Here is a 23,547-nt window from a genome sequence, read left to right on the forward strand (position 1 = left end):
AATGGCGGCGGCGGCGGTAGTGGTGATGGGAGAGGAGAAAGAGGGGGGGGGGGGAATGATGCAGCTGCTTCATGCACACGTGCCTTTGCAGCTTCGTCCGTGCCTACATGTATCATAATTCAAACATATCACTTCACTTTCCTTTGCCGCTTGAGCAAATTTTAAGAATTTACTATGTATTTTTGGTGGAACAAGGCTTTGCTTCCCAAGAAGGCCAATACGAAGAATTTTAAAAAAATTGCATACAACTTGTAGATTTTACGTAAGGGAAGGGAAATGACACAACTGCGACTTCGATCACGTCTACAATATTTTATCATAATCTTAACATATTACTTTTCTCGCTCGGTGTTCTCGCAAATTCCAATAAAATATATCTTTCAATTTAAAACACGTTAATGTAATTATTCAAAATGTTGATGATGATATTGGGCCAGAATTTGATATTTGCACCAAATCCAACTTTGATGGTAAAATGATGTGTCTAAAGTCTAAACTCATCCACTACTCCAACTTACTTTACCCTAAAATCCTATCTAAATTTGACTTCATGTTCCATGCCCTCGCTTTCACCACTGCCGTTTGGGTATTTTTTTTCTTTAAATAATATTTTGGAAATATTGTTGCGTGTGATTGAATTGCAGACAAGCAGCAGGATTTTTTTTTTCCACTGATTAGTGTGAAGAGCACATTTTTTATTTATTTATTCATGAAAATATTTTTAAGGTTCGGACTAAATAGACAACACAGATGTCATGTAAAAACGTGCTGGTTGACGGAATTATATGTGTTCTCACTTGCTACTAGGTTAACATCTTTATCTATTTAATATTGGTGGATCCAACGTCTATTAATGACGTGGTATAAAAAATATAATATTACTCCATATTGATTATTCCTGCAATAGTTATGATGATTATTCTTGCAATATTAATAATTAATGGCTTAGTGTTTTACAAATATCTTTTACTTATCAGCTAATCAAGTCAGTAACAGCAATCATCTATTAGTAATACAGTATAATAATATTCATTTTTATTTGTGAGGTGAAAAGTTTAAGGTTCAAATAACTCGAATTACGAGTTCCATACAATTGATTCGTGATAATTTATAGTAAACGCTTTATCGAAAATTACATATCAGCTAATCAAGTTGGTGAGATCATTAATCGTTTAGTATTACAGTTTAATGATAATTTTTATTATTATTATTTTGTAAGTAAAATGTCTTAGGTTTGAATCTCTTGAACTAATTAATTCGCGATAGATAATTAGTAAACGCTTCAACGAAAACTTTGATCTCTTTGTAACTCCAATTGATGTTCGTTTTAATCTCTTCTTATTCACGTTTGAAGCTGGTAAACATGCTCTAGATACATTGTTAAAGTTTTCACCATCCAAAATTGAATTCATGTGGTGAGAAACAATATCGGGCGCCGACGTAGAACGGTCACAAAAAAGTCTGTTCCCGGCGCTCATTAGGTAGTTGGCCGTTTTCTCAGACGTTAGTTTCTTGTCACCCCCCCACCCCACCACCACCAATTGGCTGCATAAAATTTCAAACTCCCATCAACACCCTAACTCCCTTTTCATTTTTTCATTTTTGTATACAAAATATTTCACCAAATTGTTATTTTTTTCCAATAAAAAAAAGCAAAAGAAAACGATGGGCTGTATCATCGTCATCACCGACTTCGATCATCTATCCAGCATTAGTTATGGAGACCTGGTCAGAAAAATACCAAACCAACTCCCAGGTGCCATTTATGTATTATTTTCATGCTATTATTTGAATCTTCTCGTAGTTGGTAGTATATTCAAATCAAATTCAATCCAAAACCAAAAGCTTCTCTCTTTTTGCATCACTTCTTTATAAATTTCAAAGCTATCAATATCTACATTTTTCTATGCTTCTGTGAGTTTCTGGCAATTGGGTTTTCTTTATTTCGTCTCCCAGCTGTCTGCCGTATGAGTTTTCACTTTAGATTCTTATATGTTTTGTTTTGAAGTGGTTGGAGCTCATTGGTTTTAGTGTTAAATTGCTTGAGGACTTGAGGATTCAGTTCAGTTGTTAGGCACACTATTTCAGCATATTCGGTTGCTTTCTAATTCAATTTGCAATCTTTTTTGTGCTTGGTGTTTGATATCAGGGGGACTATTCCAGCTCTGCATAAAATTCTGCTATTGTGTTGTAAAGGGTAGGTTGGAATTGTAGTGATTCTTGCGATCTCGGGATGTATCCATCAACAGTTTGGACATATGCATGGGTTTTCTGCATGTTCTTGTGCTGGTCTTCGCTACGAGCTGGAGCACAAGATCTTGGTATCACCCACCCTGCAGAAGGTGATTTTGCTTATGTTTTTGAAGCTCGGCTTTTTTTCTAGTATAGGGAATGCTTGAGTACAGTTGTTATGATGTGAAATCGATTTAGAAGTTCTTCAGGAATTTGTAACTTCATTTGACAAATAAGTGACCTGTTTCACGTTTACTGTCTTCTAGGGATTGATGTTTATGTCCACTTCCAGCAGATTCATGCACTCCAATAATAACATTTGTGATTTTTGGACTCATTTCTGATGTATAGCATGATTATGAAAGTGCCTTGTTTTTTGATTTGGATATCCTCATACTTGGTCTTTTTAGAAAAATTTAGTTTGGCTGTGTTAATCAGTAAGGATCATCATTTGTGTTGGATTGCAGTGACGGCGCTGCAGGCCATCAAGAGAAGTTTGGTTGATCCCAACAAGAATCTGAGCAACTGGAATCGAGGAGACCCATGTACAGCAAACTGGACAGGAGTGCTTTGCTACAACACAGCATTAGATGATGGCTATCATCATGTTCAAGAATTGTATATTTTAATCTTTCTGATTCTCATTTATACTTTGCATGATTGGTGACTAAACGGAGTATCCCCTTTCACCTTTGCCTGTTCTTGTTTCATTCTTTCCTCCATTCATGGAAAGATTTCATTTTCATTTTTCTGGTTCTGAGCGGTTTCAATGAAAAAAACTCCCTGCTTGTAGGTGATTCAATTATGAACTTCGTAGAAATATCTAAACGAAATAAGAAAATCTGCCAAGTCGACCCTGTTCCTAAGATCAATCAGTAGTCATCTAGGGTTTACAGAATCAAGTAATGTTTGAATGTCTTGTGTGACATGAAAATTATATTTTGTTACCGTCAAAAACATGTTGAACTTTTAAACTTCAAGTAGACTTTGGCTATGATGACAAGTTTTCCTTCTTTAATGCAGGCAACTACTAAATATGAATCTGTCAGGAAGTTTATCGCCAGAGCTTGGCAGCTTATCTTATATGAAAATATTGTACGGCACCACATACCTTGAAAGAAGCTTTAAATTCTTGGACAATCTCTTCTCAGTGTTCTGGGAAATTTGTTATTCTCCTTAATATGATGGGTATGATTTTCTCTTCTGATCCATATTCCTCCATCTATTCTTCTGATAGGGATTTTATGTGGAACAACATGAGTGGAAGTATACCGAAGGAGATTGGCAACATAACAACCTTGGAACTTTTGTAAGTTAAGCTGTTTTGACTTTTTGGCAAAATTTGGTTAGACTGAATCGCCGAACGTACATTTTCATCACATGGTAATGTTTTATGTTGACAGCATTAGAAAGCAAGAACACATATGTAGGTTTTATTGTTTATGAGATACTCCCAATATTTGAATCAATTATTCAAAGTATACCTCAATTTATGATAACTTATCGTTGCTAAATTTCATAACTTTCATTATACATCAAATATTCTGCGTTTACAGGCTCCTCAATGGAAACAAATTATCAGGTCCCTTGCCCGAAGAGCTCGGTTATTTTCCAAAATTGGACAGAATACAAATCGACCAGAACCAAATATCAGGACCATTACCAAAATCATTTGCAAATTTGAACAAGACAAAGCATTTGTAAGGGTTTTTTCAAATGCTGCTTTAGTTTAAAAAGTGTAATATTATCTTGTGTTTGTTATAGTTCTGTCTTTCTTATGTTTCACATCTTTTCCGTTTTGGGCAGTCACATGAACAACAATTCGATTAGCGGGCAAATTCCACCTGAGCTTTCCAAATTACCAAGTCTTGTCCACTTGTAAGTAGTACGCTGGAAACATTCAGAATCTTCAACTTGGTTCATTAGTTTCATTTTGCCCTCTTCATTTCTCTGTACGGCCATCTTGAGTTGAATAAATGTATCGGACTTTTTGCAGTCTTCTTGACAACAACAACTTATCTGGGTATCTTCCGCCAGAGTTCTCGGAGTTGCCAAACTTATTAATACTGTATGTTTTCTTATTTTTCGGGACATAATTTGTGCCTTAATTATGTTTTCATCCTTTCCCTTCTTGAATTTTCGTACTGTTGGGAACAATTCTCTGGACTTTCCTTTTTCTATGACATAATTTGAGGGATGCAATCCCGTATCAAGCTTCTTAGCCCTATAATCTTATTTGTTTTGCAGTCAAGTTGACAACAACAACTTTGATGGGACTACAATTCCAGATACGTATAGCAACATGTCTAAACTGTTGAAGTTGTAAGTTCTTCTTCTGATTCTCTGTCTTTTAGTAAGTTTAAAGGTAAAAGTGTGTGATCTAAGGACTAGAATCTCTGTTTATTCATACATCGGATTTAAAGCCCCAACTACGGAGATGAAAATCTAAAAGATTTGTAATTAATCATAGCAACAAATAGAGGGAATTATAGTTTTTGTTGGGAAAAACATATTTCCAACCACTGTGCGGGGAACATCTCCCGTTTCTATCTGATGTTATATCACATTAGGTGATGGTGCTGGTTTGGAATGACAATCGAGAAGTAGCTCTTAACATTTAACACAATGAATCATGTCAAGATTGAATGTCTTTGTGTTTTTGTTGTTTCTTTCAGGAGTTTGAGGAACTGCAACTTACAAGGGCCTATTCCTGATTTGAGTAGGATTCCAAACCTCGGTTATGTGTAAGTTCATTCAAGAAGTGTCACTTCATACCCTATTATTTTTAGTGATTTTCTGGCTTTTCTAAATTCTTGGAATATAATGTACATTATGTTTCAACAGTATCTTAAGTAATTCGTTATTTATTCATACCAATTTTCAGAGATCTAAGCTCAAATCAGCTAAATGGATCCTTGCCTCTGGGTAAACTCTCTGATCAAATCACGACGATGTAAGACGCTATTTACCTTGCAAATGATATGCCCATATGTATTATATTTAACGTTTAGCAGGATTTTCTTGTTAAATGTTCTCTAAAAAGCAGTGTTACGCTTTAGAGATCATATAATTAATTGTAAAAGGATTACATGGATTTTTAATATTCAAAGTATGAACTTTGTGTGCAGCAATTTATCTAACAACACTCTGACCGGAAGAATTCCTGGCAACTTTTCAAATCTTCGTAATCTTCAGAGATTGTGAGCCACTTCAAACTGCTCTTTTGATGTTTTGGATTATTTAGTGATATTGTTGATCAATCTTTGTTTAGCTCAAATTCGAGCTTCCGTCTATCTTACTTTGTAAATAGGAAGAGTTTGAAGTTATTTTCTTTAAGATGTTATCAAATGTTTTAGCATTGCCAATAATAAAAACTATGTTATGAAGTAAAGTGAGAAAATTTGTTTCTCATGGCAGGTCTATAGCAAACAATTCATTGAGTGGCTCCGTTCCAGCAGCGCTTTGGCAAAACAGGAAACTCAACGCGACAGAAAGACTAATCTTGTAAGAACTGGAGTGAGAAAATTGTTACTTCTGTTGGTGAAGAGAGAGTGGCCCAGTGGGTTGTGTGTGTGTGTGAATTTACACTTTCTGGTGTTAGGATGCCGCTGTTTATAAATTTGGTTAACAAGTGTAATGTGGCTTCTGATGTTGCAGGGAGTTGCAGAACAATGACCTTACAAGTGTAAACGGCAGTACAGAAGTTCCGCAAAATGTCACTGTCGGGTTTGCTTCTGGACTTTGTTCTATGTTAACATATCTCTAAGTGCAAGTTAACAATATAACAAATATTTAGCACTGTAATGAAAAACTTCATTAATCTTTCTCTTCTGATTACTGTTGTTCAGGCTTCGGGGAAATCCGCTCTGCTCAGATGCCAGCCTTGATAAATTCTGTGGGACCGAAAGTGGTGACGAAAATGACAGTCAGATTTCGATTAACTCCACTGCCAACTGTTTGAGTCAAGCATGCCCACCCCCTTTCGAATATCTTCCTGTAGCTTGTTTTTGTGCTGTTCCTCTACTTGTTGAGTATCGGTTGAAAAGTCCCGGATTCACAGATTTTCGCCCATACAAAAGTACATTTGAGTGGTATCTTACTTCTGGTCTCAAATTAGATCTCGATCAGCTGGACATTACTTCATTTGTATGGGAAAAGGGACCTCGACTGAGAATTTCTCTGAAGCTTTTTCCTGTATATGTTGATAAGGCCAATAATTCCCATACTTTCAATAAAAGTGAAGTTAAAAGAATCATGACCATGTTCACAGCATGGAAAATTCCTGACAGTGATGTATTTGGACCCTATGAACTTCTCGGCTTCATTCTACTGGGGCCTTACAAGGATGGTTTGTCTCAAGAACCTTATTTTTTATATGTTTCATTTTCTACATGAATTTGTCGGAGAAGTGGGATAATTCGGAATAGTGGGGGGCTTATGTTTGCTTAGCTTGACTATTCTTATCACAGTTCAGTAGCTTGTGCCGGGTGTCCGGTTTAATCAGACCTAACTACTTTTTCTTTTGTTGCCTTCCTGTTGAAATTACATTTAATTCCGATGCTGTGCATTTTAAAATTATAGGATAATAGAATTGAATACATTCTGTAGTGAACGGGTTCATTTATCAAATATGCATTAGTTAATACATTCATCTGTTCATTCATGTATCTATGATGTGAAACTGTTTGCTGATTTCAATCTGTTGATCTCATGGTTCTTATTGATGTCACAGTGGTTGCCCTCTCTTCAAATTCCGGTCTAGGCAAGGGCGCTCTGGCGGGCATAATATTAGGGACTATTGCTGGTGCCGTCGCATTATCTGCAATTGTTTCTCTTCTTATATTCAGAAAACATTTGAAGGACCGCCATGCAATTTCAAGAAGACGTCACAGTGAGTATCTTACTATCATAAGGCGAAAGGTTATTAGCATAAATGATAAATTCCATAGGGCTTATGAATCCTGAGAAGCCCTACACTCAATTGAATCTAATAAGATTGGGCAGGCGCATCACGTCTTGGACTAAACAATTTCGTTTTTAACATTGTGCCTTTGTTTATCCGCAGCATCCAAGAGCTCCGTTAAAATTGAAGGTGTCAAGGCTTTTACTTATGGAGAAATGTCCACTGCTACAGACAAGTTTAACAGCTCTGCTCAAATTGGACAAGGAGGTTATGGAAAGGTTTATAAAGGCACCCTTGCTGACGGAACAGTTGTGGCCATAAAACGTGCACAAGAGGGATCATTACAGGGCGAGAAGGAGTTTCTAACAGAAATAGAATTATTGTCACCCTTACATCATAGGAATCTCGTGTCCTTAGTCGGGTATTGTGATGAAGAAGGGGAACAGGTACTTTTGCTTATCCTTTCTGAATGTATTTCTGCTACATTTTCTTCAGACGATTTATTCATTCCAAACGAAAAAGGTGTAGTCATCTCCATGTTTGTCTATCAAATTCCGTCTGTAATGTGGTCAATATAAACTGCATCAGGAAATACTTTTCATCTACTTAGAAATTGGAAATGAATGCTAACTCTAGAAGAGCTAGGGAAACGAAATCCATAATATCAAATTATATATATCATTTAGTAATGGAAAACGAATGAAAGAAATCAAAACCAGAACGTACGAGGCAGAGGCACTTATTGCCACTTTATCTCCTCTTCTTGCTCTCTTTTCTTTATGTTGGAACCAACAAATTTATTTGGGACAAACTTGATGTTATTTTTGTGCGCGCAGATGTTGGTTTATGAGTTCATGTCCAACGGAACTCTAAGGGATCACCTTTCGGGTAAACCTAACATTCTAGTTTTTACTGTCTTTGGTTCTTACTTCATTTCTCTCTGAATTTTGGCAGAGTAATTTACTCCTCGTAAATGTTTGACTAAGAATTTACAATAGGGACTTCGATTAACATGCCATTCGACAAGCTTTAACATATGATTGTGACGTGTCTTAGCAGCTAGGTCTAAAGAACCGCTGGGTTTTGAGATGAGATTAAGAATTGCCCTAGGATCAGCCAAGGGCATCCTATACCTCCATACAGAAGCCAACCCTCCGATATTTCATCGGGATATCAAGGCCAGCAATATATTATTGGACTCCAAGTTTATTGCAAAGGTTGCTGATTTTGGACTTTCCCGACTTGCCCCAGTTCCAGATTTCGAAGGGACTGTGCCTGCTCATGTATCCACAGTAGTGAAGGGGACACCGGTAAGACCCATAAGCATTGTTCTTACCAAATTATTAATTAACAGCAATACAAATTGAAAACTCTCTTATTATTTGAATTTATTTTTCAGGGTTACCTTGATCCAGAGTATTTCTTAACTCATAAGCTAACGGATAAGAGCGATGTTTATAGCCTCGGTGTCGTGTTTTTGGAGCTCTTGACAGGGATGCAGCCAATCTCACATGGCAAAAACATTGTTCGAGAGGTAACTACTCGAACCTAATTACAGACCGTTTTGGATAACTATATATATAAACCGTCTTCTATGCTTTGCATGTAAGAATATAACTTCTTTGTCAAGCTAAGATCGCGTATTGTTAATGCTATTTAGTCCCTGTGACCGACTAGCTGCACCGGTTTTAGTGTTATTTACAAGTTTTCATGCACTTCAGGTAAACATTGCATTCCAATCCGGTATGATCTTCTCAGTAATTGATGGAAGAATGGGGTCTTATCCTTCCGAGTGTGTGGAAAAGTTCTTGAGTTTGGCTCTCAGGTGCTGCGAAGATGATACAGACGCGAGGCCCTCAATGGCAGAGGTAGTTCGGGAACTCGAAAACATATGGTTTATGGTGCCGGAGTCTGACAGCAAAACAACGGAATCAGTGACCGATGGTAGCGGTGGAAAGGTAGTGACTCCACCATCCTCATCCAATGCAGCGAGGCATCCTTACGTCTCTTCAGATGTCTCCGGCAGCGACCTTGTTAGCGGAGTCGTACCTACAATTACGCCAAGATAGCAACCGTAGAGAGAACCATAGCCGCATCCTTTCTTATTGCAGTTGGTTTTGTAAGGGTTGAGAGGTAGATGAGTACATATTTTGATCCTTTTGTTGTAAAACCAGTATACTTTAGCAGTCAAAACAGTTGTTGAAGTTGAGTATGCAAAATGCGGATATGATTATCGTTGAGTTTGCAAGGGAACGAGGGAAGAGGAGAAACAGAGAGGGAAGGGCGGCGCTAGGGGAGGCAGCCGGTGAGGAGGCGGTGGTTGGCGCCCAGTTACAATGAACAGTTATAAGAAGATTTTTCAAGAGAAATAATACCGATTTTATTAAGAGAACTGAGAGAGATTTCAATCTTCAAAAAAGTCGGTATAAAAATACAAGGCTAACCTGGTCAATCTATGTGTCACTGTATTGGAAATTCCCCGGACTTGACAAGCACACAAAGCACCAAGCGATCTTAACTAATTTCCAATGTCGGTAGCCAAGCGAACGGCCTCTCTGGCAACTAAAAATTAAATCATATCAGGGCTCGTCGTGTGGGAATTCTACCGATCATAAACGTCCTACGTCTGGACATGGCAAATATGTGCCTCCTAACAAAAATGCTCACGGTGTCCGGGACAGGTTACTTCCGTTAGCAGAGGATTTGGCCCTCCTAAAGATCATGTTTTACTAGAAGGAAATTTTTTTTTTTAGGATCTTGGCTGTAAAATAGTGTTTTTGTTGATCAGATGCCTGTTTTGAAGGTTTTTGTTGATTTTTTTGTTCATTCAAAGTTGACTGTACGAATACTAATTAAATCATTAATGAATTGAAAAGTTATTATTTTTTTTTTTTTGAAGAATGTACGATATTCATTAAGCAACATAGAATATGTACAAACTGAGGATAGTGTGCTCAATGAGCCTCGATAAAAACCTTACCGGGGCCTTCAACCTGGTCTGCGGAAAAAAGGGTCCTGCACAAACAGTAAACCTATCCTCAAATGAACAATAGACAGACAAATTACAATAGACTAATTAAATTATTAATGAGTTGAAAAGTTAATTATCATATTACAAAGTTTTCAATTGACATATCTATTTGTTTTAATTAAACGTGAAAAACTATTCGAATTTGAGATATCTTTCAACATTGGGAAGAGAATTACGTTACCGATAATCTGATCCTTGGTGAGCTTGGTTGTAGTGGTCTGATATATCTTTAATGTGAATTATAAGAGATGTCTACAATAGTGTGTAGTTTTATTCTGGTGGACTCGATTTGCTTTATAGAGGTCTTAGTGAGCCCCAAAAATCAAGGGCTCTTAAATCTCCCACTGTCCTATCATTTAAAGGGCCTAACACTTAAGCATGACATAAAAGCCACTTCTCCACTGTCTAATCGACATGTGCAGAGGAAGTGACATTCGATCACAGCTACTTGCATGGTTTTGTTGCATGGATCGACAGGAAGTGCACGGATCGACATGTACTGAGGGCACCACTCGACTAAAAGTGGTTAGAAAACACTTTAGCCGAGCTGTAGACCTGATAGACATTACGTCTCTTCATAGGCTTCTTTGCTTGTTGATAACGAACGCGTGGTTGAAAGTTAAAACGCGTGATAGATTCAAAGCCTGAAGAACATGAGTCAGGTCCAACAAGCAACCCAAAACATTGATTTGGGCTAAATCCACCGACCAGCAGACCCAAGGTTCCCATGACGCAAGCCCATACGCACATGCTCCACCATCGCCTTAGGGCATCCGATTTCAGAGACTATATATACAAACGCCAAACCCGCATTTCATCTTCTACCTGCTCCTTCTTTCTTCCCCGTCCAGAAAATCTAGGGTTTTGAAAACCAGCCGCTGCTGCTGCCATGGGGAGAAGACCCGCCAGATGCTACCGCCAGATTAAGAACAAACCCTACCCGAAATCCCGCTTCTGCCGCGGTGTGCCCGACCCCAAGATCCGAATCTACGATGTCGGCATGAAGAAGAAGGGCGTCGACGAGTTCCCCTTCTGCATTCACCTCGTCTCCTGGGAGAAGGAAAACGTTTCGAGCGAGGCTCTCGAGGCGGCGCGAATCGCCTGCAACAAGTACATGACCAAGTTCGCCGGAAAAGATACGTTCCACCTGAGGGTTAGGGTTCACCCCTTCCATGTCCTCCGAATCAACAAGATGCTTTCGTGCGCCGGAGCCGATAGGCTTCAGACTGGTATGCGCGGAGCTTTCGGGAAGCCGCTCGGGACCTGCGCTAGGGTTGCTATTGGGCAGGTGCTGCTCTCTGTTCGTTGCAAGGAAAGCAACAAAAGCCACGCTGCTGAGGCCCTCCGCCGTGCCAAGTTCAAGTTTCCGGGCCGCCAAAAGATCATTGAGAGCAGGAAATGGTATGAATTATCACCTCTGGTTTTTTTTTTTTGAGCTTATAAACTTAAACCCAAGATTTAATTTTTTATTTGTATGTTGTAATTTCTCTTGAGTTGTGTAGAATTGAAACTTTCTCTTGTCGTAAGTAGGGTACAGATAAACCGTATTATGTTGTAATATTGACATTTATCATGTTTTTGTTGAAATTTATGACTGTAATCGTTTAATTTTGGATTGTGAACTCTAAAACTCAAAACCCAGAACGCAAATTATGTTTTTGATTGTTTTGTATCATGGGTTCTGTAGAATTTGACCTTATTATGCTTCAAGTTGGTGTGGTTTGATTCATGGCATTGTAGATAATGTGTTTCGAATTCGAGTAGTTTGATATCTACTAGTGATTATGAATTCAAACTGGAATGCTTCCATGGCTTCGGTCGTTGATTTCGGGTCGTTTATGTTGATGAAATGTTTAGAATTGAACCTTATGTTGCAACTTTGTAACTTGTCAGGGGATTCACCAAATTCAGCAGAGCTGACTATGTGAGGTTGAAGTCTGAGGGACGAATTGTACCTGATGGTGTCAATGCCAAGGTTAGTTCATTTCTTCCGATTTAGCATGTTTTGTTTTACAGTTAATTGCTGGAATTAAGTTTGGTTTTCTCCTCTATTTCTTTGTACGAATTAGTGATCCATTTGTTGTGTTTGCAGCTCTTGGGATGCCATGGATCTTTGGCGTTGCGTCGTCCTGGTGGAGCATTCATTGATGCTGCTGTGAACTGATTTCATGTAATCGAACTTCCGCTAGGAATTGTATTCGTGTAATCCAAACTCCGTTTTTGTTATGATTTCCGTTTACTGGATTTTGTGTTTAAGATGTTATAATTTTGGGCAAACTTCTATTGGAGTTGTATTTCATATTTTGCGTAACGTCTTTCAGTTATATTCAATATCACAAGAACTCTGTTCTTTGAACTATTTGTCTTGAGAGATCTATATTGCATCCTTGCCTCTCTTTGATTTTGTTACGATGATATAATCTCCATCTCTGTTAAATTCTTCACTATTTACAGAAGATGTTAGCTTTATTGCACCAATATCGACTGCTCGCATCTTGCAACTATCCTCACTCTCCAATGTCAGATGACATAAATGGACGGTTTATCATTAATATGATACAAAAATTGAACAATCGGGATTATAAAATTTCTATCGTGATTATACGTTGGGAGAATCCATGCAAGTGTTTTGATCGGAATCCCAATGCTCTCCTTACAAATATTATACCAAAACAACTTAAGAAAATTATAGACAACAAATTTCAATCCTTCTAACATATTGAAAAAACAATCCAGTTGAAAAGAAATTGGTGAGAAACAAAAAAATTGAAAATGGTTCAACACTTTCAGATTCACAATGCCACTAATCGAGAAACTCCACAGGTCCTCTGGTTCGTCGGAAGTTGTAACTCTCGATTGTCAATCCAAGCTAACGAAGAAAATGCCAGTTGAGAAGAGTTGCTGAATTAAAATCACAAAGGGAAACAAGTCTGGGCCTGTGGAACGAAGGATAATCCGCTGAAGGATGAACAATTAAGTCCAAATTCGTTGGCATCGTATATTTCTCAGCATCCCCACGAGACATTTGAGAAATTACATGATCCAACTTAGTGCCAACAGCAAGTAGAAGCTGCAGGGAAAAAAAATTTATTATAAGTATTAACTTTCAAACTAATTCTGTACAGTAAAACAGAGAGCCTGATATGACCGCAGTAGAAAAGCTTGCATACTGTGTAAGTTGCAATTTTGGCAGCATGAATACCTCTCCTCTAGCATTTTCGTTTCCTATCCGGTAGAAATTTACATCCTCAACAGCATACCCTGCCACCATTGAGGCATGGTGAGTTCCATGAACGAAAAAAGCCCTTGAAGACTGGAATGAGTCATATCAAAGTTCAATGAGCTTGCTGCAAAATGAACATTTCATATGGCTACTCTCATAATAATATCACTCTTGATAATTTCAGCAATAAAATTGGTACTCAACAGTCATCAAGTTACTCAAGCGATATCAATTACAGACACAAAATCAACAGAATTCAAATCATTGTGCATATGATTCATAAATTACAAGTAGCCCCAAAATTCTCAGTCTAAAATCTTCATAAGAAAGCAATTACAGCCGTTCTATAATTATATTAACATCGTTAACCTAAAAACAAGTCTCGGGATATTATAAACAATTTTCCTCATGGTGCAGGCACCAATAGAATAAGCAAACTGCAGGAGATGGAAGCAAGCAACAAATGTGATAAATCTACCACTACCATTGTGATCAGGATAAAAAATCATTAGCTTGCAATGGATGAAAGTATGAACTAATATCTCCAAGTAAAACAACAAACACCACATTGCTGGGAAAACATATCTTGTGCATCCGTACCTAGACTCTGCTTGCACCTACTGCACATTCGAGTAAGAGCGTCCTGAAAAAACACCATAGTATGCCAACAGAATTATATATGCCATTGGAAAGCACAGCATATGTATATTAAGTTAACTTAATTACTAGAAGAGAAAAGGGGGTGGGAGTCTGAAAAACTTACGTTGCTTAGTTCAGTGCGAAGTAAATTGGCGAGGTGTCGCATGGCTTTGACCCAACCACTTTGGTAAAGCCTTCACTCCCTCAAATAGTCGATACATAAAGCAGTTAAAGAAGTGAAGTGTTGAATTTGATGAGGCAGAGACTTGAGCAATGGCCACCTGTTCAAATGTAACGATTCAAGTTCCAGTGATCCAACTTGAACATCAGGATAGAAATTGAGCTCCTCCCAGAACCTGCCAATGGCCTTTTTTTTTCTTTTTTTTTTTCAATTTCTTGCATTATTGCAGACCTTCTAGCAGATTTAAACTTTTCAACTGATAGTACAATGCTTGGAAATATCATATAGCATAGCAACTGAAGATTCTTTTACCTAATTTCTGCAAAAATGCAGGTATTCAAATCATTGTTCATAAATCACAAGTAACCATAAATTATATCAGCCCAAAATCTACATAAGGATAACAACAAACAAAAAGCAATTGCAGTAATTCTATATATTATATGAACATGGTTTTACATGACTACAAATCTTGGCATTACTCATCTAACACTACTTGGGCGCTGGCACTGTGTGATTAAACAAGATTCAATACTATGATGGATATTCAAGCTTGCAGTTCAGCACTCATACAGATGAACTAAATAACGTAAACATATACCGAACTTATGTTGCCGAAACTAAGAAAGATAACATGTAAAAGAGAATGCCCACATGGTACCACTAGAAGAGGCTTGCTAGCTTGATATGGACTGTAACTTAAAGGTATATCATTGAGAAAGGAAGGTAGATCGAGAAAATTAATATTTTGTGCATCAGTACCTGGACTCAGTTTGCACCAATGAAGCATCCTGAAAAACACCACAGCATGCCAAAAGAAATATAGATGCCACTGGGAAACACATAAAATATATAGTAAGTCAGAAGTCAACACTACTAAGCATTTAGAAGAGAAGAGAAGGTACGCATTTGAAAAGCTTACATGGATTAATTTCAATGCAGAAGTTGGAGCCCTGTGGAGTCGTTTGTACATACAACTGGAATAGAAATAAGCTTGGAGAACTGTGGCCTTGCGCACCATGAAATTTGGTAAGGTACAGCCTACCATCGATTCAACTGCTGTATGATTTAAAAAGGAGAAGTGAGGTGTTGAATTTGTTGAGGCAGAGACTTGAGCTCCTCCCAGAACCCACCGATTTCCAAATAACGGAGAGAATGGAGGCTGTCTAAACTTGGAAGACTCTCTAAATTCGCGATGTCTCTTATTGTCAGCGTCTCAAGAGAGAGTGGGAATTGCAGGCTTGAAAATTATTGAGTAATTGAAGATTCTTTTACCTAATTTTTGCAATAATGGGGTATTTGACATTTCATCAAGTTAGTCAAGGGATATGAAATAGAGATAAATAAATCAACCAAATTCAAATCACTGTTTATACGATTCGAAAATCTGTTCATAAATCACAAGTAACCATAAAAATATCAGTCCAAAATCTTCATAAGGATAACAATAACAAACAGAAGGTAATTGCAGTAGTTCTAAATATTATATGAACATGGTTTTACACGATGACAATTATTGGCATTACTCATCTAACACTAGTTGGGTGCTGGCAGTGTGTGATTAAACAAGATTCAATATCGTGATGGGTGATCAAGCTAGTGGTTCAGTACTCACACAGGTGAACTAAAGAAAGTTAAAATACTGATTGATGTTGCCGGAATTAAGAAAGATAACATGTAAAGGAGAATGCCCAAGGCCTATAAAAAGAGGTATATTATTGAGAAATGAAGGTAGAGCGAGAGAATTAATATCGTGTGCATCAGTACCTGGAGTCAGTTTACAGCTATCGAGCATCATGAAAAACGCCACAGCATACCAAAAGAAATATAGATGGCACTGGGAAACACACAACATATATAGTAAGTCAGAAGTCAACAGTAGAAGGTGTTGATGAATTAGAAGTAGAAGAGAAGAGGAGGTATGGGTTTGAAAATCTTACATGACTTAATTTCAATGCGAGAGTTTGAGCCATTTGGAGTCGTTTGTACATAAAATTGGAATACAAGTAATCACGGAGAAGTGTGGCCTTGCACACCATGAAATTTGGTTTTCCCAATACACATTTGTTGTAGTATCGCAAGGCGTTGCATAGCTTCAATCCAACTCTTGTCTCACAATACTGATCATTTAAAAGAAGAGGGAGAAGGATAAACAAATTATGTTATACTAGTTTAAATTTGAGTGTAGTACTATTGTAGAAACGTTAGCTCTATAATTTGATTTCAATAATTTAAAAAACTTACTGTAGATATTTGGAATGTGAGAAATCTTAGGCCAATCTGTGCCGCTGTCCCTCCTGCATCTTTCCTCTAAAAGGGGATGACATCCAAAAATTAATAGATTTTGTAATTTGGTGAGGCGTTGCATAGCTTGGACACTTGGTAAATTCTTCAGATTCTTGCAATCATCAATCCGCAGCCATGTAAGGGATGTAAGGCTACCCAACCATTCTGGCAAAGTCTCCACTCCCTCAAAACCCCGTATCTCCAATTCTGTTAGAGAAGTGAGGTGTTGAATTTGTTGAGGCAGAGACTTGAGCTTAGGCCAACCATACAACGTTAACACTCTAAGATGCATTAATGATCCAACTTCAAAATCAGGGAAGGAATCGAGCTCCTCCCAAAACCCACCGATAATCAATGTCTCCAAGCCAGTGGGCCACTGTAGCCCCGTTGGCAGATATTTTAGGTTTCGCCAATTTACAATCCACAAATGATGGAGAGAATGGAGGTGGTCTAAACTTGGAAGAATGTGTAAATTAGGCATACCACGTATTGACAGATCCTCAAGAGAGAGTGGGAATTGTAGGCTGCTCACCCAACTTCCTAATCTTTCACAATTTCTAATCGACAAAGTACGGAGAGAATGGAGGTGGTCTAAACTTGGAAGAATGTGTAAATTAGGCATATCCTCTATTGACAGAGTCTTAAGAGAGAGTGGGAATTGTAGGCTGCTCACCCAACTTTCTAATCTTTCACATCCTCTAATCTCTAGTCGTCGAAGGGAGGTCATGGTGCGCAAGTCTGAAGTAGATTGTAGACTAATGCACTCCTCCTCGTCAATTCTGCTACTTTGGGCACAAAAGGACGCTATCTTTGGGCAACTCCATATCCACAGTTGTCCAAGACTATTGCAATCCTCCTCCTCAACTCTCCCACTTTTGACACCAAACCATGATAGCTTTGGGCATTCCCATATCTCCAATTCCTGAAGAGAGGGACACTGTTGTGGAAGAGCAGGTAAGCTTGCTAATTCACTGCAATCCCTGATTGTCAATTTCTGAAGAGAGGCGGTGAGGGACACGCTACCTTTCATTTCAATTGATGTCAGACTGTTGCAATTCGTAATTTGCAATTCCATGAGAGAGGCCCATACACTCAATGGGCCTGATATTCCATTGCAATTCCGTATACTCACTTCCACGAGAGAGACCCATAAACTCAATGGGCCTAATAATCCATCGCATTCCTTTATACTCAATTCCTGAAGAGAGGTGCAGTTCTTTAACCCACTTGGTAGGTGTGACAATCGTCCACAATCTTCAATCTCTAATTTCTGTAAAGATGCCATGCCCTGTTCAATTTGAATCAACTCTAGACTAGGACATCCCTTGATAGTCAGTTCCTCAAGGAGAGGGAGAGTGTCTAGCCCATACGCCAAATGCCTCAGCTTTTTGCAACTCCAAATACACAATCTTTCAAGAGAACCGCAAGAACCGACTACATCTTGGGTAATACAAGTTAAATCATTGCAACCACTTATATCAGAGGATGAGAGATTATTATTCTTCTTCAAAATCCCAGGCGGCAAACAAGTAAGCTCCTTAATACCACTTATTTTGAGAGAAGTGAGAGTTGTTAATCCATTGCTTATTTCTTCTATTGGCGTTCTGCTATCACAGGAAGATATCTCCAACTTTTGGAGAAATGGAAAATGACTCGGAGCATTTCTCAATTTGGAACAATTTTTGACGGTCAACATCTCGAGACAAGGAAAAACCACAACTTTTTTTCTTGACGTTGTCGATGCTTGCATCCATTCATTTAGATTAGCACATTCAGAAACATATAATCCTTTTAGCGCTGGAAATAAAGTAATTATCTCCTCACTTGTCGTGGCTGCATTGTGGACAAGATCATAACCATAGAACTCAGCTCCAACACATTTCAAGTTAGCCATTCCTCTAATATTAAGCTCCGTAAGATTGGGTAGATGACCGAGCGGTGGGACTCCTTCACATTTGTCGCATCCAAGTAACTCAATCTTCTTCAACCCACTCATCATCATCATCCACGTTGGTAACTTATCGCCCATGAAGTTTATAATAGTTAAGCTCTCCAACCCAAGATGTGGTCGAAGGCCTTCTAGGACATCTTCCTCCTCGTTGTTGTCAGTTGTTGACCTATCTTTTGTCCAATGGAAGATTAAATGGCGTATTTTCGTCTTATCCTCTAACTTAGCTTTCTTTGCTTCTTCTCCATTCTTTACGTGCTCCAGATTACAAACAATTAATTGACCTTTCAATTGTTTCAAGCCAGCCAACTCTTCAATTCGACGACCAATCTCATTACCCACCGGAAAGTAACGTAATGTTTGAAGGCAAGTCAGCCGCCCTATCCCCTGTGGGAATTTGATAACCTCATCAAAATAAATATGTCTCAGGTTGATCAAGTTTTGCAGTTCTTTCGGAAACTCTTCAAGGGCACAATTCACTGCTCTTAATGTCTGAAGGTTATAGAGCTTGCCTACAGATTTGGGGAGTGCTTTGAATCTTGTTTTAGAAATGTCAAGATACCTTAAGTGTTTCAGCCTACCAACTGAAATTGGAAGTTCTTCAATATTAGCATTCCATAAATTCAAGACGCGTAAAGCTTTGAACCGTGGAAGAATGTTAGCAGGAACTTCACCGTTGTCGGCAAACAGTGACCGCAATTTCCAAGGACTTCTTGCTAGAATATCTTCCAGTGTAGAAGTAGAAACCCGAGCAACATGTCGAATCTCAAGTGTATTATCTCTGCCACATAAGTCTCCCATCAAGCTTTCAGATTTGGACACAAGTTCTGCCAGATCGTGTACACGATCGTGCATCTTGCATGTGCTAATAATGCCTTGATAATCCATTCTAGCATCTTGAAATAAGGAGCTCTGCAATAGAATATCAAAATATTCATTGCCTATTTCCTCCATATCTTTACTTTCGCCAGACGAAGGGTGGAGTAATCCTTGAGCCATCCAAAGTTGAATCAAGTTATCTCTTTGAATTTCAAAGTCTTTCTCAAACATTGAGCAATATGCAAAACATTGCTTCAATGATGGTGATTCTAAATTGTCAAAACTCAACTTCAAGACGGGCATAATTCCATCTTCTCCTTTCGGTAAGTTGTTCCATATTCTACTGTTTTTAAACAACGTCCATTCTTCAATGCTTTTTTTAGTGTGCAAAATGCCTCCCAAAATCTGTTGATTGGATTAGAGAGTTTCTATCACATAATGATCTATAGTTATCGTAGTTAACTAAAGTTGATGAAAAAAAGAAAAAGAGGGAATAGTTCTATTTAAATTCAAAGGTCTCCAAGACAATGCAGAAATAACTTTAGTCATAACTAAATATTTCATCTAATAATAATGTTGTTGGCTTAATTAAAAAAAAAAAAAAAAAAAAAAAAAGAAGAGAAAAAGACAGGACAAAAAAAAATTAAAAGAAAGAAAGGAAACAGTTTCTAGCTAGTTTCAAACTTTCCAAGTTGTCCTAAAACAATTTAAAAAATACATGACCTATGGTCATCTTCAACGCACATGAAAAAGTTGAAGTCAAATACATGACCTATGGTTATCTTCAATGCACATATAGAATTAAAGGAACTCCGAACGAATGAATTTTTATAGAGATGATCTTTATATGATTATTACGAAACTGTTTTTAATGATTACCATTCTTCAATACTTTTTATTTGTGCAAGAAGTCTCCCAAAATCTGTTGATTGGATTAGGGTGTTTCATAGGTATCCTAAAACAATGTAGAAAACAGGGACTTGTATAAAATAAGAAGTTTTTGCTTACTTAATTTTGAATCCCCTTGCCTAAAAACCAAAATCTAAGCCATGTGCAAAATGATATTAGCTTCCATTAATTATGGCTTTTGACGAAATTGCCAAAATACCCACTAGTTAAAACACGTTTTATTCTTGATTTGTTGGGGGTAATGCATTAATTTTTTTTCACTTTCTGCCTAGTTCAAATCAATAAGTTGCTAATTTTGGTTTTCAATAAGAAACTTTTAGAGAGACCACATTTTTGTATATCATCTAATGAGTAAGTAATGTGTGCATGAAAGTTTTTACTCCCTTTCGAAAACCAATCTATGCAAATTGTACTCTCAAAATTTGAACTCAATTCAATCATCTTGCAAATAATATAAATGAAAATATTTGTAAAGAATATGTGCAAATATCATGTTATATATGATACGTAATAATAGGACTCACCTTTGCAACCAACGGAACACCACCACAATTTCGAGCAATCTCCCTTCCTATTTTCTGGAACTCAGGAGCTATATGAGCACTGCTATTGGGGAAAGCTCTATCTTTCATGATGGACCAACACTCATCCACTGATAGTTTTCCCAGCTCATGTCTTGGAAGTAGCTTTTCTGCGATTGATGCGACGTTGCCACTGCGAGTAGTGACAATAATTTTGGATCCCCCAGAAGAATTGAGCTTTGACAAACAGTCCACCAAATGCTCCCATTTTCCTTTATCTTCGTTCCAAACGTCATCAAGTACGAGTAAGTATCTTTTATCTTTCAACTCTACTTGCAGGTTTGTAAGAATTGCATTCTGGTTATCTTTTGAAGGGGCTTTTGCCGAGTTAAGAGATTCTAAGATCTGAAGTAGGATGATATTGACGTCAAAAGTGTCAGATACACAAATCCAAATTTTTTTTTCAAAAAACTTGTGTATCGAATCCTCATTGTAAACTGACTTGGCCAACGTTGTCTTTCCGAGGCCTCCCATACCCACAATCGCCATGACCGCAAGATTTTCTTGATTGTATTTGGAGTCGGTCAAGGTTGTGACTATTTTTGACACATCAGCTTTCCTTCCAACGGGTATTTCATCTTTGCCAAAGAATGCGTTGGTTTGTCTGTCCCATCTAATCCCCCGAGAGGTTGCATCTTTATTCTTGGAAACTAGTCCAAGAAGAGATGCTTCACTCTTGAGATCCACCAAGGATGCATTGATCTTCTGAAATTTAGGCGCCATTTGAAGACGAAATGCAAGTGGATTGGAGAGTGAAAAGAAGTTCAGAACCTTTTTCTTCATATGGTTTTGGATTTCGACTTTACGCCGATAACCTTCGTACTCGAGTTCATCCAAGACATCCTCAGCATCATGAGCCACGTCTTTGAGTTTCTCCACCCATGCCTCCATTGGCGGATCTGTTAGAGAATGAATACAAGTTAAATACCTTGTCAATGTAGCATGTGTGTGCGGGCTTAGAGAATGAATACAAGTTAAATACCTTGTGGTTTGTCGGTAACATTATTCAACAAAAGTTCAATTTTAGTGAATGACTCTTTAAGCTTTTCGAGTTCAGCTTTGAAACCCCATGCAAATTTGAATTCTTTCTGAGCAAGTGAAAGCACCTTCTTCAGTATTCCCTCCGCAGCAAAAGTAAGCACAACTTCAGCTGCCATTCCTTCAATTCCCTGCAACTCAGCTAATCACAGTGTTTAATTTCTCTCTCGGGTACAAATTACAGTACAAGGGCAATGGAGGATAATATGGTAGACAACAAATGTCGGTCGGTTTAACTTTTTATAACGTGAAAAAGGCGGTGCATCCAAGAATTGGAGGATGTATTCGATCCTTTGCTTAGACAAGTTTAGTTGTGGTGCATCCAAGAATTGGAGGATGTATTCGATCCTTTGCTTAGACTAGTTTAGTTCCTTCCTTCCGTGGTGCTTCCAAGTATCTTACATTTTGAATTTAATTCGTCCTTGTTGATCCTTTGCTTTAGACACGTCTAGTTTCTTCCTTCCTTAGTTCTTTCAAGTATCTTACGTTTTGAATTGAATTCGTCCTTGTTGGTGCCTTGAGTGTACCTCCTCCTCCTTTTCCTTGGGTGTACCTCCTTGTCTAGATTCTTATCGTGTTTCTGAATTTTCTCTCTAGTCTCTAGTAGGGCAATACTTTTGCCTTCTAACTTATGAGAACTTTCTCATTCACCTGTTCTTTCCTTCCTCAATGCTTCCGAGAATCTTACCCTTTGCTAAATTGCTTCTAAGTTCTAACTCCGTTTCTTGATGTCTTCACTATACGTACTGACCCTTATGTCTCATCGATGTCGACGTAACGTTTTAGCTCTTTTTCACCAATAATCATAAACAAGAATTGGAGGATGTATTCGATCCTTTGCTTAGACTAGTTTAGTTCCTTCCTTCATTGGTGCTTCCAAGTATCTTACATTTTGAATTTAATTCGTCCTTGTTGATCCTTTGCTTTAGACACGTCTAGTTTCTTCCTTCCATAGTTCTTTCAAGTATCTTACGTTTTGAATTGAATACGTCCTTGTTGGTGCCTTGAGTGTACCTCCTCCTCCTTTTACTTGGCTGTACCTCCTTGTCTAGATTCTTATCGTGTTTCTGAATTTTCTCTCTAGTAGGGCAATACTTTTGCCTTCTAACTTATGAGAACTTTCTCATTCACTTGTTCTTTCCTTCCTCATTGCTTCCGAGAATCTTACCCTTTGCTAAATTGCTTTCAAGTTCTAACTCCGTTTCTTGATGCCTTCACTGTACGTACTGGCCCTTATGTGTCATCGATGTTGACGTAACGCTTTAGCTCTTTTTCACCAAATAATCATAAACAAGAAATCATGCGTGCGTTAGAGAATAACACCCCATATACACAGTTAATATCAATCAACAATTTTGAACCCCTATAAAAGATACGAGTAGCACTCTATATGCACAGTTAATCTTACCCTTTGCTAAATTGCTTTAAACTTTCTCATTCTTTCTAAAAGCACCCGTCGTCCTCTTTGATGTGAAATTCATGTTCTGCCTTACGATTTACGCAACTTTATTTCTTATTGTATCAATCAAAGCCCGTTGTTAGGCCCATAAAACAAAAATTGGGGAGATAACATTTTCAAGCCCATTCACTTTTAGCCCGGTCTCCAACCCTGTATCAAAAACGACTTATATGGAACATGTTCACCATCACTGTAACGTTTCAGTCTAATAATACAATATAATGTGTAAGTTTTCTTGGGCATGACGTTGCATTATTAAACAGAAATACCACATGGCAGTGAATCTGTTATATATAAG

The 23,547-nt window shown here is 37.9% G+C and overlaps 3 protein-coding genes across 6 annotated transcripts; 2 read left to right on the forward strand and 1 right to left on the reverse strand.

Annotated features, from left to right (window-relative positions):
• The first annotated feature begins 1,577 nt into the window (after nt 1-1,577).
• Nucleotides 1,578-10,019, forward strand: LOC137742001 (probable LRR receptor-like serine/threonine-protein kinase At1g06840). Of its 4 annotated transcripts, none has more exons than XM_068481727.1 (21): nt 1,578-1,756; nt 2,150-2,342; nt 2,700-2,850; nt 3,256-3,327; nt 3,470-3,541; nt 3,789-3,932; nt 4,039-4,110; nt 4,229-4,300; nt 4,480-4,554; nt 4,908-4,976; nt 5,117-5,185; nt 5,361-5,432; nt 5,650-5,736; nt 5,890-5,958; nt 6,081-6,580; nt 6,965-7,123; nt 7,298-7,581; nt 7,972-8,023; nt 8,192-8,445; nt 8,535-8,669; nt 8,857-10,019. In XM_068481727.1, the coding sequence occupies exons 2-21, from the start codon at nt 2,234-2,236 to the stop codon at nt 9,202-9,204; spliced, it is 2,865 nt and encodes a 954-aa protein (XP_068337828.1). In that variant the 5' UTR covers nt 1,578-1,756; nt 2,150-2,233; the 3' UTR covers nt 9,205-10,019. The 4 variants fall into 4 exon arrangements, with proteins under 4 accessions (XP_068337828.1, XP_068337831.1, XP_068337829.1 ...); XM_068481730.1 differs by having other exon boundaries at nt 1,579-1,756; nt 8,195-8,445; XM_068481728.1 differs by lacking the exon at nt 1,578-1,756 and adding an exon at nt 1,763-1,914.
• Nucleotides 10,020-10,972: 953 nt separating this feature from the next.
• Nucleotides 10,973-12,552, forward strand: LOC137743670 (large ribosomal subunit protein uL16-like). The gene is made up of 3 exons (XM_068483602.1): nt 10,973-11,567; nt 12,060-12,141; nt 12,259-12,552. Exons 1-3 carry the CDS (start codon nt 11,056-11,058, stop codon nt 12,328-12,330), a joined length of 666 nt encoding a protein of 221 aa, XP_068339703.1. The 5' UTR covers nt 10,973-11,055; the 3' UTR covers nt 12,331-12,552.
• A 137-nt stretch (nt 12,553-12,689) lies between these two features.
• Nucleotides 12,690-21,639, reverse strand: LOC137743669 (putative disease resistance protein RGA3). Its single transcript, XM_068483601.1, has 10 exons — nt 20,696-21,639; nt 16,454-19,667; nt 16,150-16,329; nt 15,977-16,046; nt 15,132-15,484; nt 14,972-15,041; nt 14,153-14,528; nt 13,990-14,032; nt 13,337-13,427; nt 12,690-13,236 (listed from the first exon to the last, which is right to left on the reverse strand). Exons 1-3 carry the CDS (start codon nt 21,533-21,535, stop codon nt 16,322-16,324), a joined length of 4,062 nt encoding a protein of 1,353 aa, XP_068339702.1. The 5' UTR covers nt 21,536-21,639; the 3' UTR covers nt 12,690-13,236; nt 13,337-13,427; nt 13,990-14,032; nt 14,153-14,528; nt 14,972-15,041; nt 15,132-15,484; nt 15,977-16,046; nt 16,150-16,321.
• Between the last annotated feature and the right edge of the window lie 1,908 nt (nt 21,640-23,547).

This window comes from Pyrus communis, chromosome 8, assembly GCF_963583255.1.
Source record: "Pyrus communis chromosome 8, drPyrComm1.1, whole genome shotgun sequence".
Classification (NCBI taxonomy): Eukaryota; Viridiplantae; Streptophyta; class Magnoliopsida; order Rosales; family Rosaceae; genus Pyrus; species Pyrus communis.

Coding starts and splice junctions, on each gene's coding strand:
- LOC137742001 (XM_068481727.1), top strand. CDS start 2,234: ATGTATCCATCAACAGTTTGGACATATGCATGGGTTTTCTGCATGTTC. Junction 3,328..3,469: donor TTATCTTATATGAAAATATT/GTACGGCACCAC, acceptor TTCTTCTGATAG/GGATTTTATGTGGAACAACA. Junction 5,186..5,360: donor TCTGATCAAATCACGACGAT/GTAAGACGCTAT, acceptor CTTTGTGTGCAG/CAATTTATCTAACAACACTC.
- LOC137743670 (XM_068483602.1), top strand. CDS start 11,056: ATGGGGAGAAGACCCGCCAGATGCTACCGCCAGATTAAGAACAAACCC. Junction 11,568..12,059: donor ATCATTGAGAGCAGGAAATG/GTATGAATTATC, acceptor GTAACTTGTCAG/GGGATTCACCAAATTCAGCA. Junction 12,142..12,258: donor CTGATGGTGTCAATGCCAAG/GTTAGTTCATTT, acceptor TTGTGTTTGCAG/CTCTTGGGATGCCATGGATC.
- LOC137743669 (XM_068483601.1), bottom strand. CDS start 21,535: ATGAAGAAAAAGGTTCTGAACTTCTTTTCACTCTCCAATCCACTTGCA. Junction 19,668..20,695: donor GTGTTCCGTTGGTTGCAAAG/GTGAGTCCTATT, acceptor TCCAATCAACAG/ATTTTGGGAGGCATTTTGCA.